Consider the following 25,201-nt stretch of genomic DNA (forward strand, 5'->3'; position numbering starts at 1 on the left):
GATAAAGAACTGTGAGGCTCAATGATGAAATTCAGGGTGTGCTCTGGCAGGCCTGGACTATACAGTTACTTTACCCAGGAACCATTGTCTTGTGGTTTCAGTATTTAACAGTTAAGTACTGGAAGCTGCAAGATAGCTAAATTCCAACCATTTGCTTTGAAGTTAGGTTATCTTTAGGTCAACAGAAACAGGAGGAACTTTCAGAACATAAACTTTCAGCTTATTGCGTATTTCACTGTAATGGATGCAATATACACAACACAATTAAATAAATTACAGCAGGCTCCAGAACATAGGCCTGCCTCTGACTTCAGCGTTTTGGCACTGAATTTGCCATGCCACCACAATGAGCACTTCTCCTCATGATGCAACAAAAACTTCTGAATAACGTGCCTGGTGTTTCTGTTGCTCCAAGGATTCTTCTCACACTTCCACTCTCAGTGGCCAGCAGTGAACAGAGATTCTCAAAGCTCAAATTTATACAGTATTAAAAACACTCTCTTGCAACAATGTTGCTGCAAAATGAGACTAGTTGGCCTGGCAACTAAATCATTTGAACAGCACTTGACCTGAAGGAATGGGTGACAAAATTTGCAAAAGGAAAAGGCAGGCAGGGTGAGATTTTGGTGTGCCCGAAATTGAGACTTAACATTTACACCCAATTTCTTATTGATAAGAAATACATTGGGAAACAAAAAACAAAAACCATATAGCGGTGCTTAAGTCATAACACAGAACACAACTACATATGGTCATGGGGGCAGCCAGAAGGCATAAAACATGCAGAACGGCCTTCAAGTGTCGGGTTTCAATCTTGCAAGCAAACTTGCAAGGCTTAGTCAGTATTTTTTTTCGCGCTCCCCTGACACGAGCAGCAGGACGGCCTTGGCGGAGGCGGAGAATTGGGAAAGAAAGAGCCGCCCTTCAAAACCAAACTCTGTGAAGCTGAAGGCGCCTTTTGCGCAACTTGGGAGCGCTCCGCCTACGCTAAGGAAAGCGCCCGCCTTGCGGGGCGTCGTTCTAAGCCAGCAGCCGAGCGGCGCATACTAAACGCTTACGAGAATAGCCGCAGCTGGTGCCGGTTGCGTAAGGGGGAGGGCCCGGCCTTCGGACTTTAGTCGTCCTGAGGGGAAAGTGAAAGGAAGCCGCAGCTCCAGCCTCTTCCGCTGCTGCCGAGACTGACGGAGAGTCCCTTCCTCGATTACCGCCGCTGCCGCCGCTGCGTGATGGCTGCTACCAGGACCACCGCTCTCCTCCGGGCTGCGGCCTCCTCCGGCTGCCGGCTTCTCTCGGCCTCCCGCGGGGTCAGAGGCGGCTGGGCTGCCGCTGCCAGCCTGGGCCCGTCGCGGCTGTTCCACGCCTCGGCCCGGGCGCCGCTCAGGTAAGCGGGAAGCCTGTGCTTGGCTGTCCTTCGCGGCGCGTTTCCTCGGCCTCTCTTCTGCTGCTGCCCCTCCCGCTCTTTCCCCCCCTCACGGAGTTTCTGAGAGGGTCGCTCGGCTTCAGCCTCTCGGTTCAAGAGGGGAGGGGAGGCTGCCTCTCGTGAGGGGAGGGGGCTGGGAGTGGGGACTCTCTCTCACACACACACAGAGCCCCCTATCTCTGTCTCTATAGGACAGCCTTTCTGAACCTGTGGGTCTCCAGATGTTGTTGGACTACAACTCCCATCACCCCTAGCTAGCAAGGCCAGAGCTCAGGGATGATGGGAGTATTGGCCACCATAAAACATCCATATCCCATATAACTGTTGACTATAATATCACTATACAGTCATACATCATGTTATGTTTGCTTCAGGTTGCGTCCCACGGCAACCCGAAAGTAATGGAACGGGTTACTTCCGGGTTTTGCCGCATGCGCAGACGCGCAAAATGACGTCACAGGCATGCGCAGCAGTGGCGAATTGCGACCCACGCACGCACAGATGCTGGTTGCGTTCTGTTCAGGTTGCAAATGGGCCTCCGGAACGGATCTCGTTTGCAACCAGAGGTACTACTGTATAAAGTTGGAAGGAACCCTGAGGATCATTTGTTCTAGGCCAACTCCCCACAATGCAGAAATAGGCAGCTGTCCCCATTGAACCTGAAACCTTGGCATTATCAGCTGAGCTTTTCCAAGCGCAAAGTCTTGCACACTCTCTGTCTCTCATGCTCTCTCGCCTCCCCCCCCAACCTTAACACACACCCTGCTTCTCTCACACACTGTCAATTTAATAATAATAATTTTATTTTATTATTTATTATTTGTACTCTGACCATTTGGCTGGGTTGCCCCAGCCACTCTGGGGGGCTCCCAACAGAATATTTAAAGGTAAAGGTAAAGGGACCCCTGACCATTAGGTCCAGTCATGACCGACTCTGGGGTTGCGGCCCTCATCTCATTTTATTGGCCGAGGGAGCCGGCGTACAGCTTCCAGGTCATGTGGCCAGCATGACTGAGCCGCTTCTTGCGAGCCAGAGCAGCACATGGAAACGCCGTTTACCTTCCCACCGGAGCGGTACCTATTTATCTACTTGCACTTTGACGTGCTTTCGAACTGCTAGGTGGGCAGGAGCAGGGACCGAGCAAGGGAGCTCACCCCGTCGCGGGGATTCGAACCGCCGACCTTCTGATCAGCAAGTCCTAGGCTCTGTGGTTTAACCCACAGCACCACCCGCGTCCCTTCTATCACAGGTACAAACAATCAAATCTGGATGACTGGACAGGGTACATAGTCAGTGAGATCAAATCACCGTGTTTGGGATTTTTTCAATAAGCACACAGTTGTGATGTTTAAGGCAACTTTAGCAAATTATACAGGCTTATATAGAGTCGATCCCTTGCCTTAGCTTTACACAAGCATAGAAATTAAGTCAATTTCTCAGAGGACTAGCATGCTTGCATTGTGAACTGGATGCCTGATTCAGCAAGAAGTTCAAGGTCCCTACTTCCTATCAAACCAGCTGAAGGCTGAGCTTTTCCTGCAGAAACATCCTTGACACATTCTTGATATACGTAAGCAAGTATCTTACTTTCACGCACTCTTTTACAGTTTTTACATCTCTTCACATGTAGGCTATCTCTCAAAGATAGCCACACACTGCCCTTCAAGCCTAGACTGGTGCATACAGTGCAGTCTAGAGGACACATTTGGGAGAGGCAAATCCCTTCTTTAACCACCATTTGGCGATGGAAGAAAGGCTGGCATAATCTTCTACAAGAAAGCTGACTATAATCAACCCCTTGTGTAATATATTTACAGTTGACCAAGACGCTTGTCTGAACTTAAGATTCTATGCAGGACAAGGACAGTTGCACACTGTACCTGGGATGGTGTGGGCTTAAGGTAAAGGGTATGTCATAGTTGCTGCTTCTCCAGGCATGTTAAAATTGTTGCATGTCCTTTTGAAGGGTGGTCTTCACTCCTGCTTTGCTGCCTGCTTCCTTTCCATACCATATTACAATTTTGGTACAGTGAGCAGGGTTACAGAAGAAGATGCTTTTGAAAGAGAGAATCCAGAGATGGTGAAAGGTGAGGCTAGAAAGAGATTCTCCAACATGATAGGCTTGTGAGCTGTGACAGTGCCCTCTCACATGTCCCTTGTCATGTTATGCTACTGCTTGCTCCTCAGGTCTTGTAGGTTAGAGACAAAAGTGCAAGAGATGCTGTTGTGTATGCACAGTGCAATATGTGCTGTAGTGTGTACTAGAGTGGTATTTCCCCATAACATGGATTTGACTTGTGGCACCACAGTTTTGCTTTTATACATCTTTGAATTGCAGAAGCGGCTTAGTCATGCTGGCCACATGACTCGGAAGTTGTACACCGGCTCCCTCGGCCAATAAAGCGAGTTGAGCGCCGCAACCCCAGAGTCATCCACGACTGGACCTAATGGTCAGGGGTCCCTTTACCTTTACAATCACATATTGTGGGAGGGGGGTTGGTTCCAAAGGTTCTGTGTATACACAAAAATATATATACTCAGACCCTTGAAACCACCCCTGTTTGAGCATCTCTGGGCTTCCAAAGCCAAATGCTGTCACAGTATCTCATGGAGCTGTCCAAGATCCTGCTTGATCTCATGGAAGCATCCCATGGAACCATATTTGTTACCTATGGCAGTTGCAAAACAGAGACAGTCACCCCTATGGTCCATGCATTGGTAACTGAAAGACTGGATTACTGCAATGCATTCTATGTGAGGCTGCCCCTGGATTTGATCCAGTAGCTTTAGCTAGTGCAAAATGTTGCAGCTAGACTGGCGATGGGAACAAACTACAGTGGTACCTCGGGTTAAGTACTTAATTCGTTCTGGAGGTCCGTTCTTAACCTGAAACTGTTCTTAACTTGAAGCACCACTTTAGCTAATGGGGCCTCCCCCTGCTGCCACGCCGCCGGAGCACAATTTCTGTTCTCATCCTGAAGCAAAGTTCTTAACCCGAGGTAATAATTCTGGGTAAGCGGAGTCTGTAACCTGAAGTGTATGTAACCCGAGGTACCACTGTATCCTCAGCACATGACACTAGTGTTAAAAGACCTGCACTGGCTTCCCATCTGCTACTGGGCCAGGTTCAGATTTCTTGTGCTAATGTATAAAGCCCTGAGCAACATAGACCCAGGATACCTTAAGGACTACCTAATCCTATGTGTCCCAGGTTTATTACTGAGATCATATATGGGAGCACAAAAGCACAACTCATGTCAATGAGGACTCGTGCCTTCAGTGTAGTGGACTTAACACTATGGACTCACTCCCATTAGAAGTCAGGCAGGCACTGTCCCTTCATGGATCACTGCCTTGCCGTGGCGAAGGGGCTTGAAGAACTCAGAGAAGCTATGAACTACGCCGAGCAGGGCACACAAGATGAACAGGTCATAGTGGAGAGTTTGGACCAAACGTGATCCACCTGGAGGAGGAACCGGCAAGCCACTCCAGTATCCTTGCCAAGAAAACTCCATGGACAAAGACAATGACACTGATGCTGGGAAAGATGGAGGGCACAAGGAGAAGGGGGCGACAGAGGACGAGATGGTTGGATAGTGTTTTCGAGGTTACCAGCATGAGTCTGACCAAACTGCGGGAAGTAGTGGAGGACAGAGGTGCCTGGCGTGCTCTGGTCCATGGGGTCACGAAGAGTCGGACACGACTAAACGACTAAACAACAACAACAACAAGGCACTGTCCCTGCCAAGTATCAGACATCAGGAGAATATAATTTTATTTCGGGGGGCCTTTGTACTTTGATTTATGTGCTGATGTTTTATTCTTCAGTGTTTTCATTTATGTTTTAAATTTTGCATATTTTTTATTTTTGATAAGCTGCTTTGAGACCCAGTTGAGGTGAAAAGCAGGGTATACTTTTTAAAAATGAATAAATGTTCAGATAAACAAAAGATATCCCTATAACAGTGGTCTACTTCTTTTAGGGGGTACGGAGGGGAAAAATGCATGAATTTCAAGTCAGCTCTGATCTTGCTGTAGATAGAATTCCACATACGAAGCAAAAAGACCTTGGTGTGTTTGTGTGTAGAAATCCATCATCTTTAAACACTGTTGTTTTAAGCTTTGTAAAAATTGTGACGTTAACTAACCATAAAATTAGCACATACTTGACTGAATTTTGCAGATAAACAAGGTCACTCTTTCATCCTTGATTATGTCTCATGCCATGCATCCTTGTTCCTGAGAACAGCTTGTGACTGTCTTCTGGAGTGGGGAGAGGGAATGGGGATATTTGACAAGAATTGAAAATGGCATCATAATATTGAATGTGGCATCATAATAAATCATGCCACACAATGCTGAATAATTTTATAGGGGATACCACCATGCTTAATTTAAAATAACTTTTTGTCCTTTTAGTACAAAATAGAATTTTGTACCTGACCTGTTTGGTGATAGTAGGCCAGGTCAGAAATCTTAAGTAAAATTAAGAGGCCAGTCACTTGAACTCTAAAAGCAAAATTATCTTTATAATTTTACCGAGCTTACACCATCCTTGTTAGGATGTATGGAGGGGTTCATTTCCTTATGTTTTTCTTTTGCCTCGTTTTACTAAAGTGTTTTTGTGCTAATGCAAACTTTGAGGTTCCCCCCAAGGTTCTGGATGGTGCTCTTTCAGCAATAGAAGGATCAGCATTCCAAGAAAGGGTTTACTGCTTTATGGGATCAGTCCTTGAATTTGCTTGCCTTAGTCATCCCTCCCCATTCCTTTTCTCTCTCATATTGTGTCTTCGATATTATTTCCTTGCACACAGGTGCTTTGATTCTCCCTCTATGTGAGACAGCAAACAAGCATACAAACATTTAAATCTTTGGAGTGTGGAAAGATGTTCACTTTGATGCACAACCTTGTATCACTTCTAAGAATTCACATGAGGGAAACTACAGTATATACATTTTTGGAGTGAGGAAAAAGCTTTAGTCTAGGGATAAACAGTATTAAAGACCATACAGGAGAGAAGCCATATGCATGCTTGGATTGTGGCAATGAGCTTCTATGATAAATCAGTCCTTAAAGAAATCAGAGAACTCTCTCAACAGGTAAACCCTAAATGATTGCAACATGGAAAGCTCAATTTCCCCCAAAGGAAGAAAGCTCTATACCTACTGAAAAACACAAGCTTTTCTGTGAAATCCTGATCCACATTGAATAATCCATAGAGAAAAGAATCCTGTGAATTACAGAAATACCGGTACTTGAACTGTGAGGGAAAGCTTCAGGCAATGCACAGAACTAAATCTCCCTGTTAAGCAACTCTCAATGATCAGAGCTGAGCTCTTTCTGACCTATCGCCTATTCCTAGCCGACAGAAAACATACACATAGCAAAAACTGCGAATTTTCAGACTGTGACAAAAGAAAAGTGTGGTTGCTTGTGACAAATAAGACTCCTTCCAGCAGCCAAACAAGTCCCCATAACAAAGGAGTATATCTCATGCTTACAGCTACTCTTACAGAGGCTGAAAGCATTGCAAGCAAGTGATCTGATAGAAACTGTTTCTTGTAAGTGTTTGAACTAGTTCTGAAGACCTTTTCTGCATGCCACCTGGGAAGGAGGTCTGGAGGGTGGTGACAAGAGAGCAGACCTTTTATATAATAGGTCACCATCCATCAAATGCTCTCCTTAGGGAGGGCTACATGGCACCAACATCATCTCAACCTATTTTTTATTAATATTTTTCTGTGGTATCTTTATTCTGTTATATTGCTAGGCATTCTTCTCACTTTTCTAAGCTAGTAGCTAAATGGCAGCTTAAACCTAGGTTATGAGCGCTGCAACAGAATGTCTAGGTGTGCTTTTTTATAACAATACAAAGCTGAAAATGAATTAACTGCAGCTAAAACCTTATATTCATTTTTCACATGGTCTAGTCCTCATTTGAAGACTGCAAAGCCATACTTCCCCTGCCCACCCCCTAATATTCTTATGAGGGTCCCTTCTCCAGTCCTCAGAGAATGGCTAGAAGTGGGGAGGCAGAAAAAGGTCCTTTCGTTCCAGCAGCAGCAGTTTTAATCTGAAATCTTAGGCACAGTACTTCTCCCAGAGCTCAGAAACTGCTTGTATTAATGAAATTCCCTGTCACAAAATGCGCCTAGAACTATGGGAGTTTCGAACGCTGCTCCAGGTGTGCTGTGCTCTCAGTTTTGTGCTGATTTGCTTCTCTAAGATTTCTTTTCCTTTTCCACTCTGTTTTAAAAGCAAGTTGTGATATTATGGTGGCACTGTTTTGATTGCATTTTATTGTTTGATTACAGTGGTGCCTCGCAAGACGAAATTAATCAGTTCCGCGAGTCTCTTCATCTTGCGGTTTTTTCGTCTTGCGAAGCACGGCTATTAGCGGCTTAGTGGCTATTAGCAGCTTAGCGGCTATTAACGGCTTAGCGGCTATTAACGGCTTAGCGGCTTTAAGAAAAAGGAAACGAACTCGCAAGACGTTTCGTCTTGCGAAGCAAGCCCATAGGGAAATTCGTCTTGCGGAACGACTCAAAAAACGGAAAACCCTTTCGTCTAGCGAGTTTTTTGTCTTGCGAGGCATTCGTCTTGCGGGGCACCACTGTATAATGTTTGTTATATTTTTAATCTCTAAAACCAGCTAGAGAACTTTGGTTACAATTCAGTTTATCAACCGTATACCAAAGATAAAAAGCTACAAAGCACAGTTTCACTTACATCCATGGTGTTAACTACTGTTAATTTAATGGCTTCCAATCAAACAAAAGTTCTGGAAACCAACTTTTAAACCACTTTTGTATTATTTTTTGTTTGGAAGCTCTTAACATAGCTTCTTTGTTTGGACATCACCAGGAAGCAGTGGGTATCTTTGAAGGTGACCCGGAAATTACAACTAATCCAGAATGCCGCAGCTAGACTGGTGACTGGGAGCGGCCGCTGAGACCACGTAACACTGGTCTTGAAAGACCTACATTGGCTCCCAGTACATTTCCAAGCGCTATTTGAAGTGTTGGTGCTGACCTTTAAAGCCCTAAACAGCCTTGGTCCAGTATACCTGAAGGAGCGTCTCCACCCCCATTGTTCTGCCCCGACACTGAGGTGCAGTGCCAAGGGCCATCTGGCGGTTCCCTCGCTGTGAGAAGCCAAGTTACAGGGAACCAGGCAGAGGGCCTTCTCAGTAGTGGCACCCGCCCTGTGGAACACCCTCCCTCCAGATGTCAGAGAGAAAAACTACCAGACTTTTAGAAGACATCTGAAGGCAGCCCTGTTTAGGGAAGCTTTTAATGTTTAACAGACTATTGGATTTTAATATTTTGTTGGAAGCCGCCCAGAGTGGCTGGGGAAACCCAGCCAGATGGGTGGTGTGTGTGTGTGTGTGTGTGTGTGTGTGTGTGTGTGTGTGTGTGTAAATAAATAAATATATATTATTTCTGCCGCTTTCTTGCTAATTTTGCTGCTCATGTATAGTGGCAGTATGCAGGTAGCTGGAGCTCATCTATACCTTGGCTTATTAAGCAGAGAACGTGCTCCACTTTCAAGGGATCACAATAAGAGGTTGTATTCAATAATTCTGATAGCAATGACTACTAAAGAAACTGAGCAATTACAATAAAAGTCTCAACTTGAGAGAACTAAAAATGTTTTTGGATATGTTTAAGTACACTAAATATATTTATAGCTACATTAAAGGATTGCAGTAAAAGATTTATCAAAAGTGTTCTAATCTTCAACCAATTTTCTCCTCAAAGTAGTCCACAAATATTCACAGTTTCTTGTTGGTTTGCTTAACTAATATCCTTGAGGAAACCGGTGTGGCTGCATTTACAGATAAGATGAGAGTTAAGAAGGGGATGTATAGAAGTGGAAGAAAGAGGAAATCACAAGGGAGGAGTATACATGAGTAGGCAACAGTTGCAAGGTGAAGGTCAGACTGGCTAAAGCTCAACATCAGCTCATGCTTGCAAGAGGGGTTAAAAATAATTTTAGAAGGTTTCTTTGGCTATGTCTGAAGTAAGAGGAAGAACAAGAAAGTGCTAGGTCCTCTGCATTGAGAAGACATAGAAATGCTATTGCGTGACGGAGAGAAGGCAGAACTACTCAACACCTGCTTTGCCTCTGTCTTCACACAAAAGGAAAGTGATGCTCAACCTGTTGATTAGAGAATAAATGATGTAAGGAGGGAGCTGCAGCCAGTGGCTTCAAGTTACAAGAAAGGAGATTCCGACTAAACATCAGGAAAAGCTTTCTGATATTAAGAGTTGTTTGGCAGAGGAACAATTTCTCTTGGGAGGTTGTGGACTCTTCTTCCTTGGAGGTTTTTAAGCAGAGGTTAGGTGACCATCTGTCATGAACGCTTTAGCTGAGATTCCTGCATTGCAGGGGCTTGTTCTAGATGATCCTTGGGGTCCCTTCCAACTCTACAGTTCTATGATCCTGTGATCCTTTTGAATCCTTCACACTACTATAGGTAAAGGCTGCTAAAGATCGTTGTTTGTTTTTTTTCCAGCTCAGAAGATAAAGTTACTGTGCACTTTATAAATCGTGATGGTGACAAGCTAACAGCCCAAGGGAAGGTTGGAGACTCTCTTCTAGATGTTGTGATTGATAACAACCTAGATATAGATGGATTTGGTAAGTACTTCCCTGTAACTAGAGAATACGAGTTCATAGGGGAAGGAAATATTGTTTTACTTTCTTTGACTAGTTGGATCTAGTCTTGGATGCTTTTTTCTAGGTCCTACTGATTTTAATAGGAGAGATGAGTTTTTACTAGAGAGCTCCAAAGCCAGTGAATTTTAACCAAAATAGTGCATTCTGAAACAGGCATTCGTTTCATTTGACATTGGTCTCTGGGTAAATGGTAGCTTTCCTTGAATAAATTGTCTTTCCCCAAAAATTCAGTTGGTTTAATTTTATTCTACAGTACGGTGCATTTTGCAAGAGATTTCCAAATTTAATGGGTTGCCTCATGACTATAAGGTAACTGTATTTCATTATTCAGGATATGTTTCCAATTGCTCTGGTTGAAATCATGCAAGTTAAATGTGCATAAGATGCATAGCTGCCAACTTTTCCCTTTTCTTGTGAGGAATCCTGTTTCCCTTAAAAAAGGGAAATGTTGACAGCTATGGTAAGATTCACCCATACTATACTGTTTGACATGCCAATATATGAAATTTTCAGTTATCCAACTAACAAGGGGAAACAAGCAAAACAACTAATATCTAGAAAGTTAGGAAAAAGTTAGTTTTCCTGTTGGAAATTCTCACTGACTGTTGTAAATGGTTCCCAGTTAGTGTTAAAATGCCTACAAATGATTTTTCTGATTTTTTTATATTTTTGAAAATTGTGTCTTTAATTTTGTCACTAGGGGGCATTGCAGATTTATATAGCTTACTGCTCCTGAAAGACTAAAACATATTTGCCTGCTTCATGCAGATCTTCCCTCTTTTAGCATAATGCTCTGTTGCTCTTAAGATGGTGTTTACAACTACATTTTTATATTTAATTATTTTGGCTTTATTTCTGTTGCCAATTATTACCTGACGCATATTTCACAGAAACTATCCTAATATTTGGTTATTAATACTTGTTGCTGTTCATGTTTCCTAAAATATATTTAATAAGGAGAAAGAAAGCCAGGATTCTGCAACCCTTCTGTGGTTGATGAACTATTTTTATGTTAGAAGTTTAAGGAACACCTTATGTTCATTTTAAACAAAAACATTCCTTCTAATTGCAAAACTCAGCTGGTAAGCACCAATACAATTGTAGCCAAAACAGGACCACTATGAAACACCCCCCCCACACACACACAAACACACCCACCCCACAATGAGAACAGAGTGGTTAGTTGCTAACAGATCGCAAATTGTCTTGGGTGGGACAAAAGGGAGGGAGGCACTCCAAGCTATAACGTTTTGCATTCTGTCCCACTTGTCAAGTTTAAACTACATACTGCCCTCCACTTGAATAGTAAATATATACCCGGTTTCTTTAAGATATGATGATTTGATACCAAAGGGCAGGGGGAAATACAGCAGTGAAGACTGCAAAGGAACAGGCCTGCTTTACATTCTGTCTTTGCTTCTGAAAGATTTGCAAAGTTGGCCAAAGGTTCTCCAATTCCTTTAATCTTAGCTTCAGTATTCTCTTATGCACAGTTTGTTAAGTCTGCTGAAACTAGTATAAGAACTAGTTTTCAGTGTTTTCATATTTTTCTAAAATTTTATATGTAACGAATGCTGTTTAACTGTCCAGTCTTAATTTTTTTTACAAACATTCCTATAAAAATAAATTTAAGCTTAGGATTTGTTTTAATTCAACATTTAAACCACACCTGGCATGATAAAATACTCAGATACTTTTAAACAATGGGGAAAGTTTTGAGATAATTTAACATGGCATACATGTTTAGTGTTTGTTAAATATTAGTAAAATTGGCTAAATCAATTTAAATCAATTTTTAAAACTTCCAGAACATTTTCCAGTTTAAGTGTTCTGGGAAAGTCATCTTACCGACAGAATTTAATGCAGAAGTCTTAAATGTTTGCCTACTAGTCTGCCTAATTGTCTGCCTACTAGTCTGCCTAATTGTTACGTTTGTCTTTAGGTGCATGTGAAGGAACACTTGCCTGCTCCACTTGCCACTTAATCTTTGAAGACAATATATTTAAAAACCTAGATGCAATCACTGATGAGGAAATGGATATGCTGGACCTTGCCTATGGATTGACAGACAGGTAAGGGGAAACCAGCTTAAAATCTACCAAATGATCTTATAGTATCGCTCCAGAACTGACATACCTAGTAGGTCATACTAAGTATATGAACCCTGCAAACAGTGGCTTATCATAACTTCTATTTATTGGAAACAAGACAATTTCAAACTATGGATTTCAAGACAATTTCAAACTAAGGAAAGAAATGCATGGCTAGAAAGCTTCCTATGACACATTCCCTTTGTGATGGTTAATCATGATACCCCAAAGTAAAAGCAGCCATGCATCCTCTGGGTTACTCTTTACTTTATCAATCTATGATGCAGGTTCCTGCCTATAAGATCGGCTCTGGCTCTAAAGCTTCTTTGACTTCTTCTAAAATTTGGAATCAACTATTCAAAACAATGAAAGAGCCCAAAGCAAATCCATACTCTTGAGTTTTCTTTACATTTTTGAATGCAGGTTTTCACTATCAGCAAAAACATTTTCCCTGTCAGTTTCTCTTAGTGTGACTTGACAAGCAGACATTTTTGGCAGATAGTCTTCTCCTGTGGTGTTCCATACCTATTAATTTGGTAAACAAACAAACCCAGAAGCTCAGTAATTGATGCAGTCTTAGACGAACAGTTTGGGAATGGAAATGTTCCCTCAGCCTTAGGTGTAAAATGTTAGTAATGGTGGCCTACCGTACAGGGTTGTTATAAGAATTACAACAAGCAAATGTATGTGAATTTAAGCCTTTTCTTCCTTGATTTCTGTCCTTGTAAATATCATATTTAATGGGTTTTATCCAGTGCTAATCCTACTTGGAGGAGACCCATTGAAAACAATGGACATAATTAATTTGGGTCCATCAATTTCAACAGGAGTACTCAGAGTAAAACTTCGTTGGATACAACCCATTGAATTTACCTCCTCCCCTCCCCCAAATATTGCCACATCCATGCATTTATACAAGTTTATGTAAATGCTCTTTTCTCCTCTGTAGATCTCGACTGGGTTGTCAGATTTGCTTGAAGAAGTCTATGAACAATATGACTGTTCGAGTGCCTGATGCTGTGGCTGATGCCCGCCAGTCCATGGATATGAGCAATAACTCTTTAAAATAAGGCCTTCAGGGTATTTTTGGGGACATAAAATATTTTTATAACTTATTTCTAAATGTTTTAATGCAATGAGAAAATACACACAAATATGCATTTTTTGATTATAAAGATTAGATTGTAAAGATTAACTTTATCTGTTAGCCTTAGAGTTTTTGAATCTAAAATTAGAGACCGCTTAGAAAGCACAGGCTACAGTCCAATACTCACTAATCTAGGAGCAAGTTCCATTTAATTCAGTGTGACCTCTACACAGTGTAACTGCTACACAAACATGCAGAGGATTTCACCAACTGTGCCGTATTGTTCCTAGAGGAATGCTTCCTTTTTATTAGCATTTACTGCTAATAATTCTCCCTTCTTTGTGGGGGAGAATTCCATAAATGGGTGTCGCTAATGAGAAGTCCCTCATCCCCAGTTGTCTTCTGACTGCAGGATCACCCAAATGAGGGCTTTGGCATACGGGCAGGCATTCCTTCCGGATTTCTGGCCCCATAACCTGTTTATGATTTCTTCTAGAATAGCATATTACATGAAATAACACATCTTATGAGAACACATTTACCAAGGTAATTTCCAGTATGCACCAGGGCATAAAAGAACGAATCAAGAAATGAAATAAGCCAAGGGAGATGATAATAATTACTGTCTTCCTCCACTGGTCCATGAGGACTGTACAGTTGCATAATGAAAAAGAGCCACATTTATCCTGCACTGCCTCTTTTGTCCCTTTTAAGACATCTTGTACTCCAGTGGCACAGAATAAATGCATAAACAATACAACTTAAAATGCTCTAGAGTTGGTGTTTTTGTTGCAGAGAAGATTTTCATGCACACGTTGGTTTTTCCAACATGAGCCACAATGGTTTACACAGAAACATTATACTCTGCATTCTGTAGGATGAAATCTTTTATCCTAAAGCAACTTGCCACAATATCAAATAAATGTGATTGTGAAGTGGCAAACACAGTAAGCTTCAGGTTGGTAAAGAGCATTTCTGTGGTGGCATTTCAATGCAAAGTTTACCTGTGCTTCCTTTGAAAAGAAAATGTTTCTTGAATTAATCCTAGGTAGCTAGGCAGAAAGAGACCAATGTTTCTTTCCAGTCCTGTAATTATCCTGTAAATGTTGTTGATGGACTACTCGGAGATGTATGTATTTCTCAGTTTTAATAATCTGAAAATAAATTCTTTTTCTATTATTGCTTTTGTAATTAGGAAGTGTCTTTCATTTTTAGATTTAATTAGCAAATGTGCTAAGCAGTGAAAGCGGAGCCAAATTTCTTGGAGAATAACAGTGCAGTCCTATACATCTCTACTGAGAAGTAAGCCCCAATTGGAAATTCACAGTTGCACATAATTTTGGCCTGAAATTCCAATTTCAAAATTAATTTGATCCTCAGAGCCTGAAGCATATTAATATACACTTGCTTTATTTGTTACCTAAATCCTACACACTTCTGGTGTATTTTGCCTGTGATAACATAGTCTCGTTTAATGTTGTCTGGGCGTAGGAGTTGATAAGCCCACATCTAAAGCTATATAAACCTAATGGAGGGACAATTCCATCCCTTACTTATGGCAAACTCTTGACCATGTGGGTTCTGTCCTAAGAGAAATTTAAGCATGTCTAAAATAGTATGTGTATGGGACGCGGGTGGCGCTGTGGGTAAAAGCCTCAGCACCTAGGGCTTACCGATTGAAAGGTCGGCGGTTCGAATCCCCGCGGCGGGGTGCGCTCCCGTTGCTCGGTCCCAGCGCCTACCAACCTAGCAGTTCGAAAGCACCCCCGCGTGCAAGTAGATAAATAGGGACCGCTTACTAGCGGGAAGGTAAACGGCGTTTCTGTGTGCGGCTCTGGCTCGCCAGAGCAGCGATGTCACGCTGGCCACGTGACCCGGAAGTGTCTCCGGACAGCGCTGGCCCCCGGCCTCTTGAGTGAGATGGGCGCACAACCCTAGAGTCTGTCAAGACTGGCCCGTACGGGCAGGGGTACCTTTACCTTTACCTAAAATAGTATGTGCACTGTTACTATATTACAAGGCTGGAAAAGCATTTGATTTCCACAGTACCACTACATGCTTGAATATCTGTATTCTTCCCCATCCACCCCGAAACAGGTGATATTGTCTATTTGAAGTGGGATGTCTGCAGGCCTAAATGGGCAGGGAGCTGGTCTCTGCCTCTATTATTACAGGAACATAGTGGTGGGTTTGAATGCTACCCACCAACCTGTCTTGGGCAGGGTGTTTACACACGCAACTCTTGTGCTGTTGGGGAGTTCATTCTGAGTCCATAGGGTTGCTTTGTTGGAATAGAATGAACGGTTTGCTAACATATGAAAGTCGGACTCCATTCAGCATTTGATAGCCTGATTCACACATAAACCATGGTTTATTGGATCGTCCAAACCTGACCTAGCAGCTTAACGACAAACAAACCATGCTCATAAGTTATACAGTCTCTGGCTAAATGTGGCTTGCATTTCTGTGTATCATATTTCTAAAATGATTACTAATGGACACAAAGTAGTCCCTTGAACTTGAAAATTGATTGATGGCACTAAGGTATTTCCAAAAATAGTGCTTTTATCTGTAATGTTTTGTTTGCTGCAGTTGCTGGGCTTAAATGTCAGCTTTGATGGAAAGGACAAGGAAACAAGAATTTCGCAGCGTTCTTCAAAGTTGCTTCACAAAATAGCCAGCTGTTCTTTCTATCAGGTCAGGGTAAAGGACAATTCTGGTAGCACTGTTCCTTCTGTGTTCTCATCTCGGTTACATTGTACAACTCCCTTTCCTAAGAAAAAGCCCATCTTTTTGCTGTGTTTGAATGAATTGACTGAGAAACGCCATCACTGAGCGCTATTCATAAATCAGTTGTGTGTTCTGTTTGCCCTTTCTGCCTTTGCAAAAATAGTTGTGAAGCCTTTGCAAAAAGGATTTGAGAGTATCCTTGTGTGTAATGCATGGAAGCTCAATACATCTGGCTTTAATAGAGTAGTCAGAAATGCATTCCTGGACTCTTGGCTATGCTTTGTGTTTCTTTTATCAGCTATTGGTTTCAAGTGGAGGAAGAATTCGCTAATAGTTTCAAGAGTCCAGATTACAGTTTAGAAGATTTGCCATCATTGATATTTTTACAGTATAAGTTGGGAGGTCAGAAATGGGTTGGGCAAGGGGGTACAACTAACTCCTGGTTGCTCCATATACTGTGGCTGTAGTATGGAACCTGAATAGCTACATCATCCATCAAATTTTCTACGCTTTAGCTGTTGCCAAAGACTGAGCTGAGATTTGTTGGCCTTGGAAGCAATACCAGTGGAATAATTGTTTTTTTTTTTTTAACAAAACAAAACTGGACATTTTAGAATTAATAGCAAAGAGTATTTTAAGTTAAGGTACTATTCAACTACTGAGAGCCAAGTCCACGTCATCAAGATCAGCAGACATAATTTCAGTGGATTCCTGTATGCTGAATTCACAATTCTCCATGTCCTGAAGGCTTTACAACGTGTGTTGAACTGGAATGTCACAATGCATGCACATGTTGAGGAATCACAGGCACACTGCTGCACAATTCTGCTGCAAAAACAACTTGCATTCTCAGCATCTTAAGATATAGTCCTACGTAAGGTGCAAGACTTGGCTGACAGCTTGTGGAGTTATTGTGTGGTATATTTCAGAGCCTTCTGGGGATAAAGTGTGTATTCATAGAAAGCATGTGCTGTAATCCTGGGTAATGCAAAGGGGGGTTGGAATGAGTGAATATTTTCCCCATGTTAAAATCCCTGCACATAGAGCAACTAGCATATCAAGATGAAGGGTTCTGTAGCCTAGTCCTGATGTGCTAGTTTTCCATGCGCATGGAGTTAATGTCTTCAGAGGAGGGTTATGCCACATCTACTGAATAGGTAGGTGCCTTTTTAAATCAAACCTGGGTTCTATCACATGGTGTGTCTGTGTTTTGCATCAGGCGACAGAAAAAATTAACTTACTTTAAGAATCTCCAGGATTTATTATACAGCGGTACCTCGGGTTAAGTACTTAATTCGTTCTGGAGGTCCGTTCTTAACCTGAAACTCTTCTTAACCTGAAGCACCACTTTAGAAGAAGAAGAGGAGGAGTTTGGATTTGATATCCCACTTTATCACTACCCGAAGAAGTCTCAAAGCGGAGAACATTCTCCTTTCCCTTCCTCCCCCACAACAAACACTCTGTGAGGTGAGTGGGGCTGAGAGACTTCAAAGAAGTGTGACTAGCTCAAGTTCACCCAGCAGCTGCATGTGGAGGAGCGGAGACACGAACCCAGTTCACCAGATTACGAGTCCACTGCTCTTAACCACTTTAGCTAATGGGGCCTCCCGCTGCTGCCGCGCCACTGGAGCACATTTTCTGTTCTCATCCTGAAGCAAAGTTCTTAACCTGAGGTACTATTTCTGGGTTAGCGGAGTCTGTAACCTGAAGCGTATGTAACCCGAGGTACCACTGTAGTTCTCGTCCCAGCACATCATGAGGGTGCTCTAGATTTCCTGTGTTAAGCAAGGGGTTGTATAGACCTCCTCCAACTCAATGAATGAATGAATACCATGCAAGAAAAATGCCTGAAAACTATACTTACCTGTGTGTGTGTGTGTGTGTGTGTGTGTGCGCGCGCGTGTGTGTGCGTGCACACCATCAAGTTTTACACAGAAGGTAAGTACAGAGCATTTATGGTGCAGTTAATTGTTCCCTCATTCAGTCAATTGTTATGTGAACAAATATAGGAGCTAGTTTCAGCAATTTTATTTTTTAGTCTATACCACTTTCTGAGAATGCCCCTGAAGCTCTGTCCAACAAGGACGTGTCAGAATGCTCTAACACACCACCTTGACAACAGAAAATCAAAACCCACCCATAAAATAACAGGGTTTCCACATTTCAGCCTCATTAACCTATAATGGGCAGGGTGGAACCCTGCCACCAAAGACAGCTTTCATCATCTTCTGGCGCTATGAGCTGCTCTGGGCAGGGACAGCCAGAGGTGAAATGCCACTGTCAAGAAAGCAGGAGGAGGTGGTATTAACAAGCTGGAAAACCTGAAGGTTTCCAAAAGTTCAGACAACATTTTAAAAAGTGGTGTGGGTAAAAGTAAGCTCAGGAGGACAACTAAAAAGAGCCTGCTCAGAGGGTGCAGAAAGTTCACTGACTGTTAGGGAAGAAGAAGAGAAGAGTATGGATTTGATATCCCGCTTTATCACTACCCTGAGGAGTCTCAAAGCGGCTCACATTCTCCTTTCCCTTCCTCCCCCACAACAAACACTCTGTGAGGTGAGTGGGGCTGAGAGACTTCAGAGAAGTGTGACTGGCCCAAGGTCACCCAGCAGCTGCATGTGGAGGAGCAGGGAATCAAACCCGGTTCACCAGATAATGAGTCCACTGCTCTTAACCACTATACCACACTGGCTCTCTTTGCATCAGGAGACAGAAAAAATGGGGGATGGGAAACCAGGGAAGGGGAACTGGAATGGAGTATCCCGGAAAAAGGCTGGAAACCTGAACAGCAGCAGTCTACACTCCTTGGAGAAAAACCTAGTGCTAATATTGTTGAAAAGCTTGTATTATAGGGAAATAGGTTTCTTATTAGGTAAAGAATTAAGCATCTCTCTCTTGCAAAGCCAGAGCATTTAAAATTAATTGCCTGGTTTTCTGCCTTGGAAATTTAAGATCTTGAAGATTATTCTGTGTGCCATGAAGGAGAATAAGTTACCCTTTGTTCTTAGGGCACAGCAATTTTCTTTCTGCTTCCCAACTTACCGCTGGTGTAGTGTAAAGGGAAGGTTTGTCTAGGTTTGCTGTCTAGGTTTGCTGTTTGAAAGAACTTTGCTGCCTGGCCTTTAAACTCATCAACTCACGTGCTGAACGCTAACAAGCGTGGGTAGCAAATTGGCTCCCCTCTCTTCACCCGCCAGCCCGCCATGTCCTGCAGCAACTCTGGAGAAAGTAAAGGCTGCTGCTGCTGCTCGCTGGCCTAATGAGGAGACAGACTAGAAGTCTCTCCATTCAATTTTCTCCTTGGCTTTGGGCAGAGAGAGCGGCTCGGCTTGCTCCGTTGGGCTAATTTCCCAGCCAGCAGCCGATGCAGAATTCCTACTGCGAGATGGGGAGCGGAAGAGAATTGTAGAATAAATTGGAACGATGCGGGATGAGTTGACATTTCCTCTGAGTAATTCTCATGGGAGGAGTCCAAGACTTCTAGCCATCAAAGGCCCTGTAGGCACAGAAGGAGGCGGCTGCAGTCGAATATGATAATACTCTGTCTAGCCTGACTTCAGGGCTTCATGTCTGGCAAGCTGCGAGTTCCTTTGCATGTTTTAGAAAGCCGGTTTTGGTCGAGATGGAAAGAAATGTTCTTGTGCGGCAAGATCTGAGTTGACAACAAAAGCCTCTTTCCTCTTTCTACCTTTAGTTCTCCTTGCTTCGTGTGCATAGGCAAGCTGGCCATGTCCTATTAACAATGCTCTCCATGTCAGTTTTAGCACAGAGACTTCCTCCTTTCTGTTAAAGTGTTAATAAATTCACTTCCCTTCTTTATAAGCCAGTGCAACCGCTTAAATGGCAACAGCCTTGGAACTTGCCCTTGTACAGAGGCAATTCAGTGTAACAGCTGAAGGGTCCACCAGTTCTGAGAGGCTGGTTTGGGTTACTTTTACAAGAGGGGAAATTGACAGAGTATCGGGAAGAAGTAGACTCCACCGTGGGAGCAGGGCCGGGGCGGGAGAGTGCTAGAGTTCTGTCTAGTCAAGTTGAGTGGGATCAATTCCAATCTGTTACCTCCGAGGATGTGGACAGGCTGCTTGGACGAGTGAAACCAACCACCTGTCTCCTGGATCCTTGCCCATCCTGGCTTATAAAAGCTAGCCGGGAAGGACTGGGCAATGGGCTTCGTGGGGTGGTGAATGCTTCCCTCCGTGAGGGAGCCTTCCCAGACCCGCTGAAAGAGGCGGTTATTAAACCGCTTCTTAAAAAACCATCTTTAGATGCGGCCACGATGGCCAACTATCGCCCAGTCTCAAATCTTCCATTCCTGGGCAAGGTGATTGAGCGAGCGGTTGCCGAACAACTCCAGGCACGCCTGGAAGAAGCGGACCATTTGGATCCCTTCCAGTCGGGATTCAGGCCTCATCATGGGACTGAAACTGCCTTGGTCGCACTGGTTGATGATCTCCGGCGGGCTAGGGACAAAGGTGAGAGCTGTTTCCTAGTTCTGCTGGATCTCTCAGCGGCGTTTGATACCATCGACCATAGCATCCTTCTGGACCGTCTTGAGGGGCTGGGAGCTGGGGGCACTGTTATACTGTGGTTCCGCTCCTTCCTCCTGGGCCGTGTTCAGAAAGTGGTGGTGGGGGATGAGTGTTCAGACCCCTGGGCTCTCACTTGTGGGGTGCCTCAGGGTTCTGTCCTCTCCCCCATGCTTTTTAACATTTACATGCAGCCGCTGGGAGAGATCATCAGGAGGTTTGGGCTGGGTGTTCATCAGTATGCAGATGATACCCAGCTCTACCTCTCTTTTAAATCAGAACCAGTGAAGGCGGTGAAGGTCCTGTGTGAGTGTCTGGAGGCGGTTGGAGGATGGATGGCGGCTAACAGATTGAGGTTGAATCCTGACAAGACAGAAGTACTGTTTTTGGGGGACAGGAGGCGGGCAGGTGTGGAGGATTCCCTGGTCCTGAATGGGGTAACTGTGCCCCTGAAGGACCAGGTGCGCAGCCTGGGAGTCATTTTGGACTCACAGCTGTCTATGGAGGCACAGGTCAAATCCGTGTCCAGGGCAGCTGTTTACCAGCTCCATCTGGTACGTAGGCTGAGACCCTATCTGCCTGCGGACTGTCTCGCCAGAGTGGTGCATGCTCTGGTTATCTCCCGCTTGGACTACTGCAATGCACTCTACGTGGGGCTACCTTTGAAGGTGACTCGGAAACTACAACTAATCCAGAATGCGGCAGCTAGACTGGTGACTGGGAGCGGCCGCCGAGACCATATAACACCGGTCTTGAAAGACTTGCATTGGCTCCCAGTACGTTTCCGAGCACAATTCAAAGTGTTGGTGCTGACCTTTAAAGCCCTAAACGGCCTCGGTCCAGTATACCTGAAGGAGCGTCTCCACCCCCATCATTCTGCCCGGACGCTGAGGTCCAGCGCCGAGGGCCTTCTGGCGGTTCCCTCATTGCGAGAAGCAAAGCTACAGGGAACCAGGCAGAGGGCCTTCTCGGTAGTGGCGCCCACCCTGTGGAACGCCCTTCCAGCAGATGTCAAAGTGATAAATAACTACCTGACATTCAAGAGACATCTTAAGGCAGCCCTGTTCAGGGAAGTTTTTAACATGTGATATTTTATTGTATTTTTGGTTTTTATGGAAGCCGCCCAGAGTGGCTGGGGAGGCCCAGCCAGATGGGCGGGGTATAAATAATAAATTATTATTATTATTATTATTATCAACTCGTCTCAGAACCCAAGTATTAAGACCTATGCTGCAACATCTCCGCAAATAGTTGGAAAATTATCATAATGCCCATAATAATGCCTACTATTAATCTCCAAAGTCACTTGCTGGTCCCCCTAGTATGAAGGAAGGTGAGAATTGTGTGTCAATGTATGGTTAGATTTGTTAGCTGCAAGATTAGACTCTGCTTCTCCGCGTGCCCCTTGTAGGTGTCTGTATCTAGACATCTCCCTAGCTTTGGTCCATTGCCTGATCTTGTCGCTAAAACTGCTTCAAATGGCATACCACTTCCAGAGCTATCACTTAGCAAGAATATGTCTTCCTCTGACAAGCCTCTGCTTATGGGGAGCTGGCACTGAAAGGAACATAAATATGCCCACAGGGCAGTTGATGCTGTGTATTCAGCTGACTCGGACATCCAGCCAGCCACCCGTCTCCTGCGTTGTGCCCAGGAGGTGACTTTGACACTTCCACTGGTGTCTCTGTCCAAAGAACTGGACCATCCATCCCTACTGGAAATGCTTTTCAGAAAAGACAGGGGCCAGAGGGGTGATGCTATCCACCCTGTTAGTGAAAGTCAACATACCGCAGGAGTCAAGGAAGAGGGCAGCCCAGACGGATCATATTTGTTGGGGACTTGACGCTGCCTGCTTTGCTGTAAAGATGGCCGAGGTCATGGCTGTTGCTCTTTTAAATATCCACTTTGAAAATATTATTACCCTGCCTCCAAAATGTAACAGTTGGACAGATAGATAAGGTTCCCACCCCCTCCCCAGAAAAGTATTCAAGGTTCAAAGAGGGTGTAGTAACACATTCAGACCAGGACTTGTGTCTTGAAAGCAGGGTAACATAATTTCTGTCCCAAAGTAGGCTCTGAAAGCAGAGTTTTGCATGTTTTCAGCACAGTCCTGTTTGAATCAGGGGAAAAACCAATAGTGGAAAGTGCTTATGGCTGTGCACCTATGACATGATTATTCTCTTCCAAAGCAACTACTGTATTCCAAACTTAAAAATGGAAAGTGTAATGCTGGTGGTCAATAAAAGAGGTTCAATGACTCTCTCAAGGCAAATCTTTAAAAATGTAGTATAAACACCGACAACTGTGAAACACTGGCCTGTGAGCGCTCCAGTTGGAGAACAGCCTTTACCAAAGATGTCATGGGCTTTGAAGACACTCAAACTCAGGACAAAAGGGAGAAATGTGCTAAGAGGATGGAACACTTGGCAAACTCTCACCATGATCAACTCTCGCCCAGAAACCTATGTCCCCACTTTGGAAGGATGTGTTGATCCAGAATTGGCCTCCATAGTAACTTACGGACTCACTGTTAAGACCGTGTTTCTGGAAGACAATCTTACTCAGCTACGAGTGGTCGCCAAAGAAGAAGAAATCACCAAAACATGTCTGCCTCTACTCCCCCACAAGCCCTTGGCCAGTTTGCTGGATTTTTTTTTAAATAATAGAATTGTAGAGTTGATTGTTTGCCTTTGTTTTAATATGAAGGATAAATGTGCATATGGTGTCTTAACCAATATTTTTAAGGTACATAGCCTACCTGCAGGAGGTGTGGCAGAGCAAACCTGATAGCAGTGTTGCTGTGCTCATCTTATGGGCTTACCATAGGCATCTGGCTGACAGGATACCGGACCACATGGGTTGCTGGCCTGATCCTGTAAGGTTCTTATGTTCGAACAGGAAGCAACATTTGCCCTGTTGAGACATTTGCTTGCAAGGTAAATTGCAAAGGGAGACACAACCTACAGGTGACGGGTCTCCTGGATTTGCTGTGAAAGTGTTGCATCTGCCTTGTCCTCCAGATAATCAGGGCAGCCTTTGCCAACCTGGTTCCTTCCAGAATGGCAGACGAGGAGTAATACTGTAGCACCTGACCAACAAGCTGATGTTGGAGGAAAACATCAGTCAACAAACAGGCAATGGCATATTACTATGGATATGCAAATGTCGATAATGTAGTGAGGCATCAGCCTTCACAACAAGGGATGGTGGAGAGATACCAACCCCAGAGCCATTGTTCTGGGGAGAGGACCGAAGGACCCAGCAGGATGGGAATAATCTCTACCCTGAACACGCAGGGTCAAGCGCCACCATTGGTTAGTTGGTCCCGTGCCCAGGGAAACGCCCTGTAATTCCTGCCACCATTGGCCAATTTGGTGGCAGGAGGATGATCTGGCCTGCAATAGGCCAGTTCAGAGAGGAGGCTTGGGAGCCTGCCCACAAAGCCACCCTCTTGAGAAGGGGCAAATGGACTTCTGCAGAGAGGGCCCCTGAATAATTCAATCAAACAAAAGTGACAAGGCTGTAGAAGTGATTTGCCAGATTTCAAAGCGGCAACTCTTTACAATTATTCAATGCCAGGAGATGCATTTAAACATCTCTATTGTTTACTCATGTATTCTATATTTATTTGTTGGGGGCGGGGAGGTCTTGTCTCATCTATGTCATATTTATTCAGTCTGCTAATGGAAACAAATGTATATGCACTCGGGCCTGCAGGGTTGACCGCAGGAGCTAATAAGTATTCAACTTGTCAACCTTCTCTTGCCTGACACAGAAACACACTCTTCAGCCAGAAGCGTCGCTGCTGAATGACTGATGCGTAAAACAGAACGGAGGCGATTCTGTCATTCCCGAGAGCGGCAAACTATCACAGCGTATAAAATGAGCAAATATGTGTGACACATTGGGGCGGGGGTAGTCTTAGAAACAAATATCTGATCGGCACGGAGCAGGGAAGTGGCAGCCATCAATTATCTGCTACCTTTAGGACCATAGGAAAAATAATGTGTGTTTTGTCTTAGGCACTATTAGGGTACACAAAGATGTCAAAACCTTTGACTGGGCCAGAATCTCACTCAGCAAGACCAGGCTAGTAGTAGTTTAATTTCCCTTTGCTGCTTGCAATTCTATAGTGTCTTCCCACTACATCTGAGGGCACCAGCTTGCCTAACATGGATATGTTAGTTTTGAGCCACATGCTAGTCTGGGAGAGGTATTGAAATTCCCAAATATGAATCGTTGAAGCATCCCTACTACGCAATGCATAGGTTGTCTGGGAAAAGGTTCTATATATGCTACACTTTGGGAGACATTTGTTCCTTCTTTAGCACAAGCCCATCAGCGGTTTTTGCAATCTGGTGCCAGGCTATGTACAACACCGCCGTGTCGTGTGCCGTTAACACGACGGCTCGCAATGCGACTCGACAGTGCAGACCACATCTTTCGGTTTGCTTCACATCACTGTGAGTGACGGCCCAATCTGCTGAGTGTAATGTTGGATTTGCATGGGGGTCAACAAGGGATTGACAGCCTCTGTTGCCCATGTTATTTCAGCTGGCTCGGAAACCATAGCGGCAGAACGAGACATGGGCAGGCAGGGTCACAGGAAGCTCCTTGACCTACATTGCCCACCCAGTGTTGAAACAGGAAAGTCCTTTGGCGTAGCT

The 25,201-nt window shown here is 44.0% G+C and overlaps 1 protein-coding gene across 1 annotated transcript; it reads left to right on the top strand.

The window, feature by feature from the left end:
- The first annotated feature begins 1,092 nt into the window (after positions 1-1,092).
- On the top strand, positions 1,093-14,460 carry FDX1 (ferredoxin 1). Its single transcript, XM_028726256.2, has 4 exons — positions 1,093-1,381; positions 9,941-10,065; positions 12,047-12,176; positions 13,144-14,460. The coding sequence occupies exons 1-4, from the start codon at positions 1,227-1,229 to the stop codon at positions 13,262-13,264; spliced, it is 531 nt and encodes a 176-aa protein (XP_028582089.1). The 5' UTR covers positions 1,093-1,226; the 3' UTR covers positions 13,265-14,460.
- Positions 14,461-25,201: the final 10,741 nt, after the last annotated feature.

The sequence above is a fragment of the Podarcis muralis genome, chromosome 4, assembly GCF_964188315.1.
Source record: "Podarcis muralis chromosome 4, rPodMur119.hap1.1, whole genome shotgun sequence".
Lineage (NCBI taxonomy): Eukaryota > Metazoa > Chordata > Lepidosauria > Squamata > Lacertidae > Podarcis > Podarcis muralis.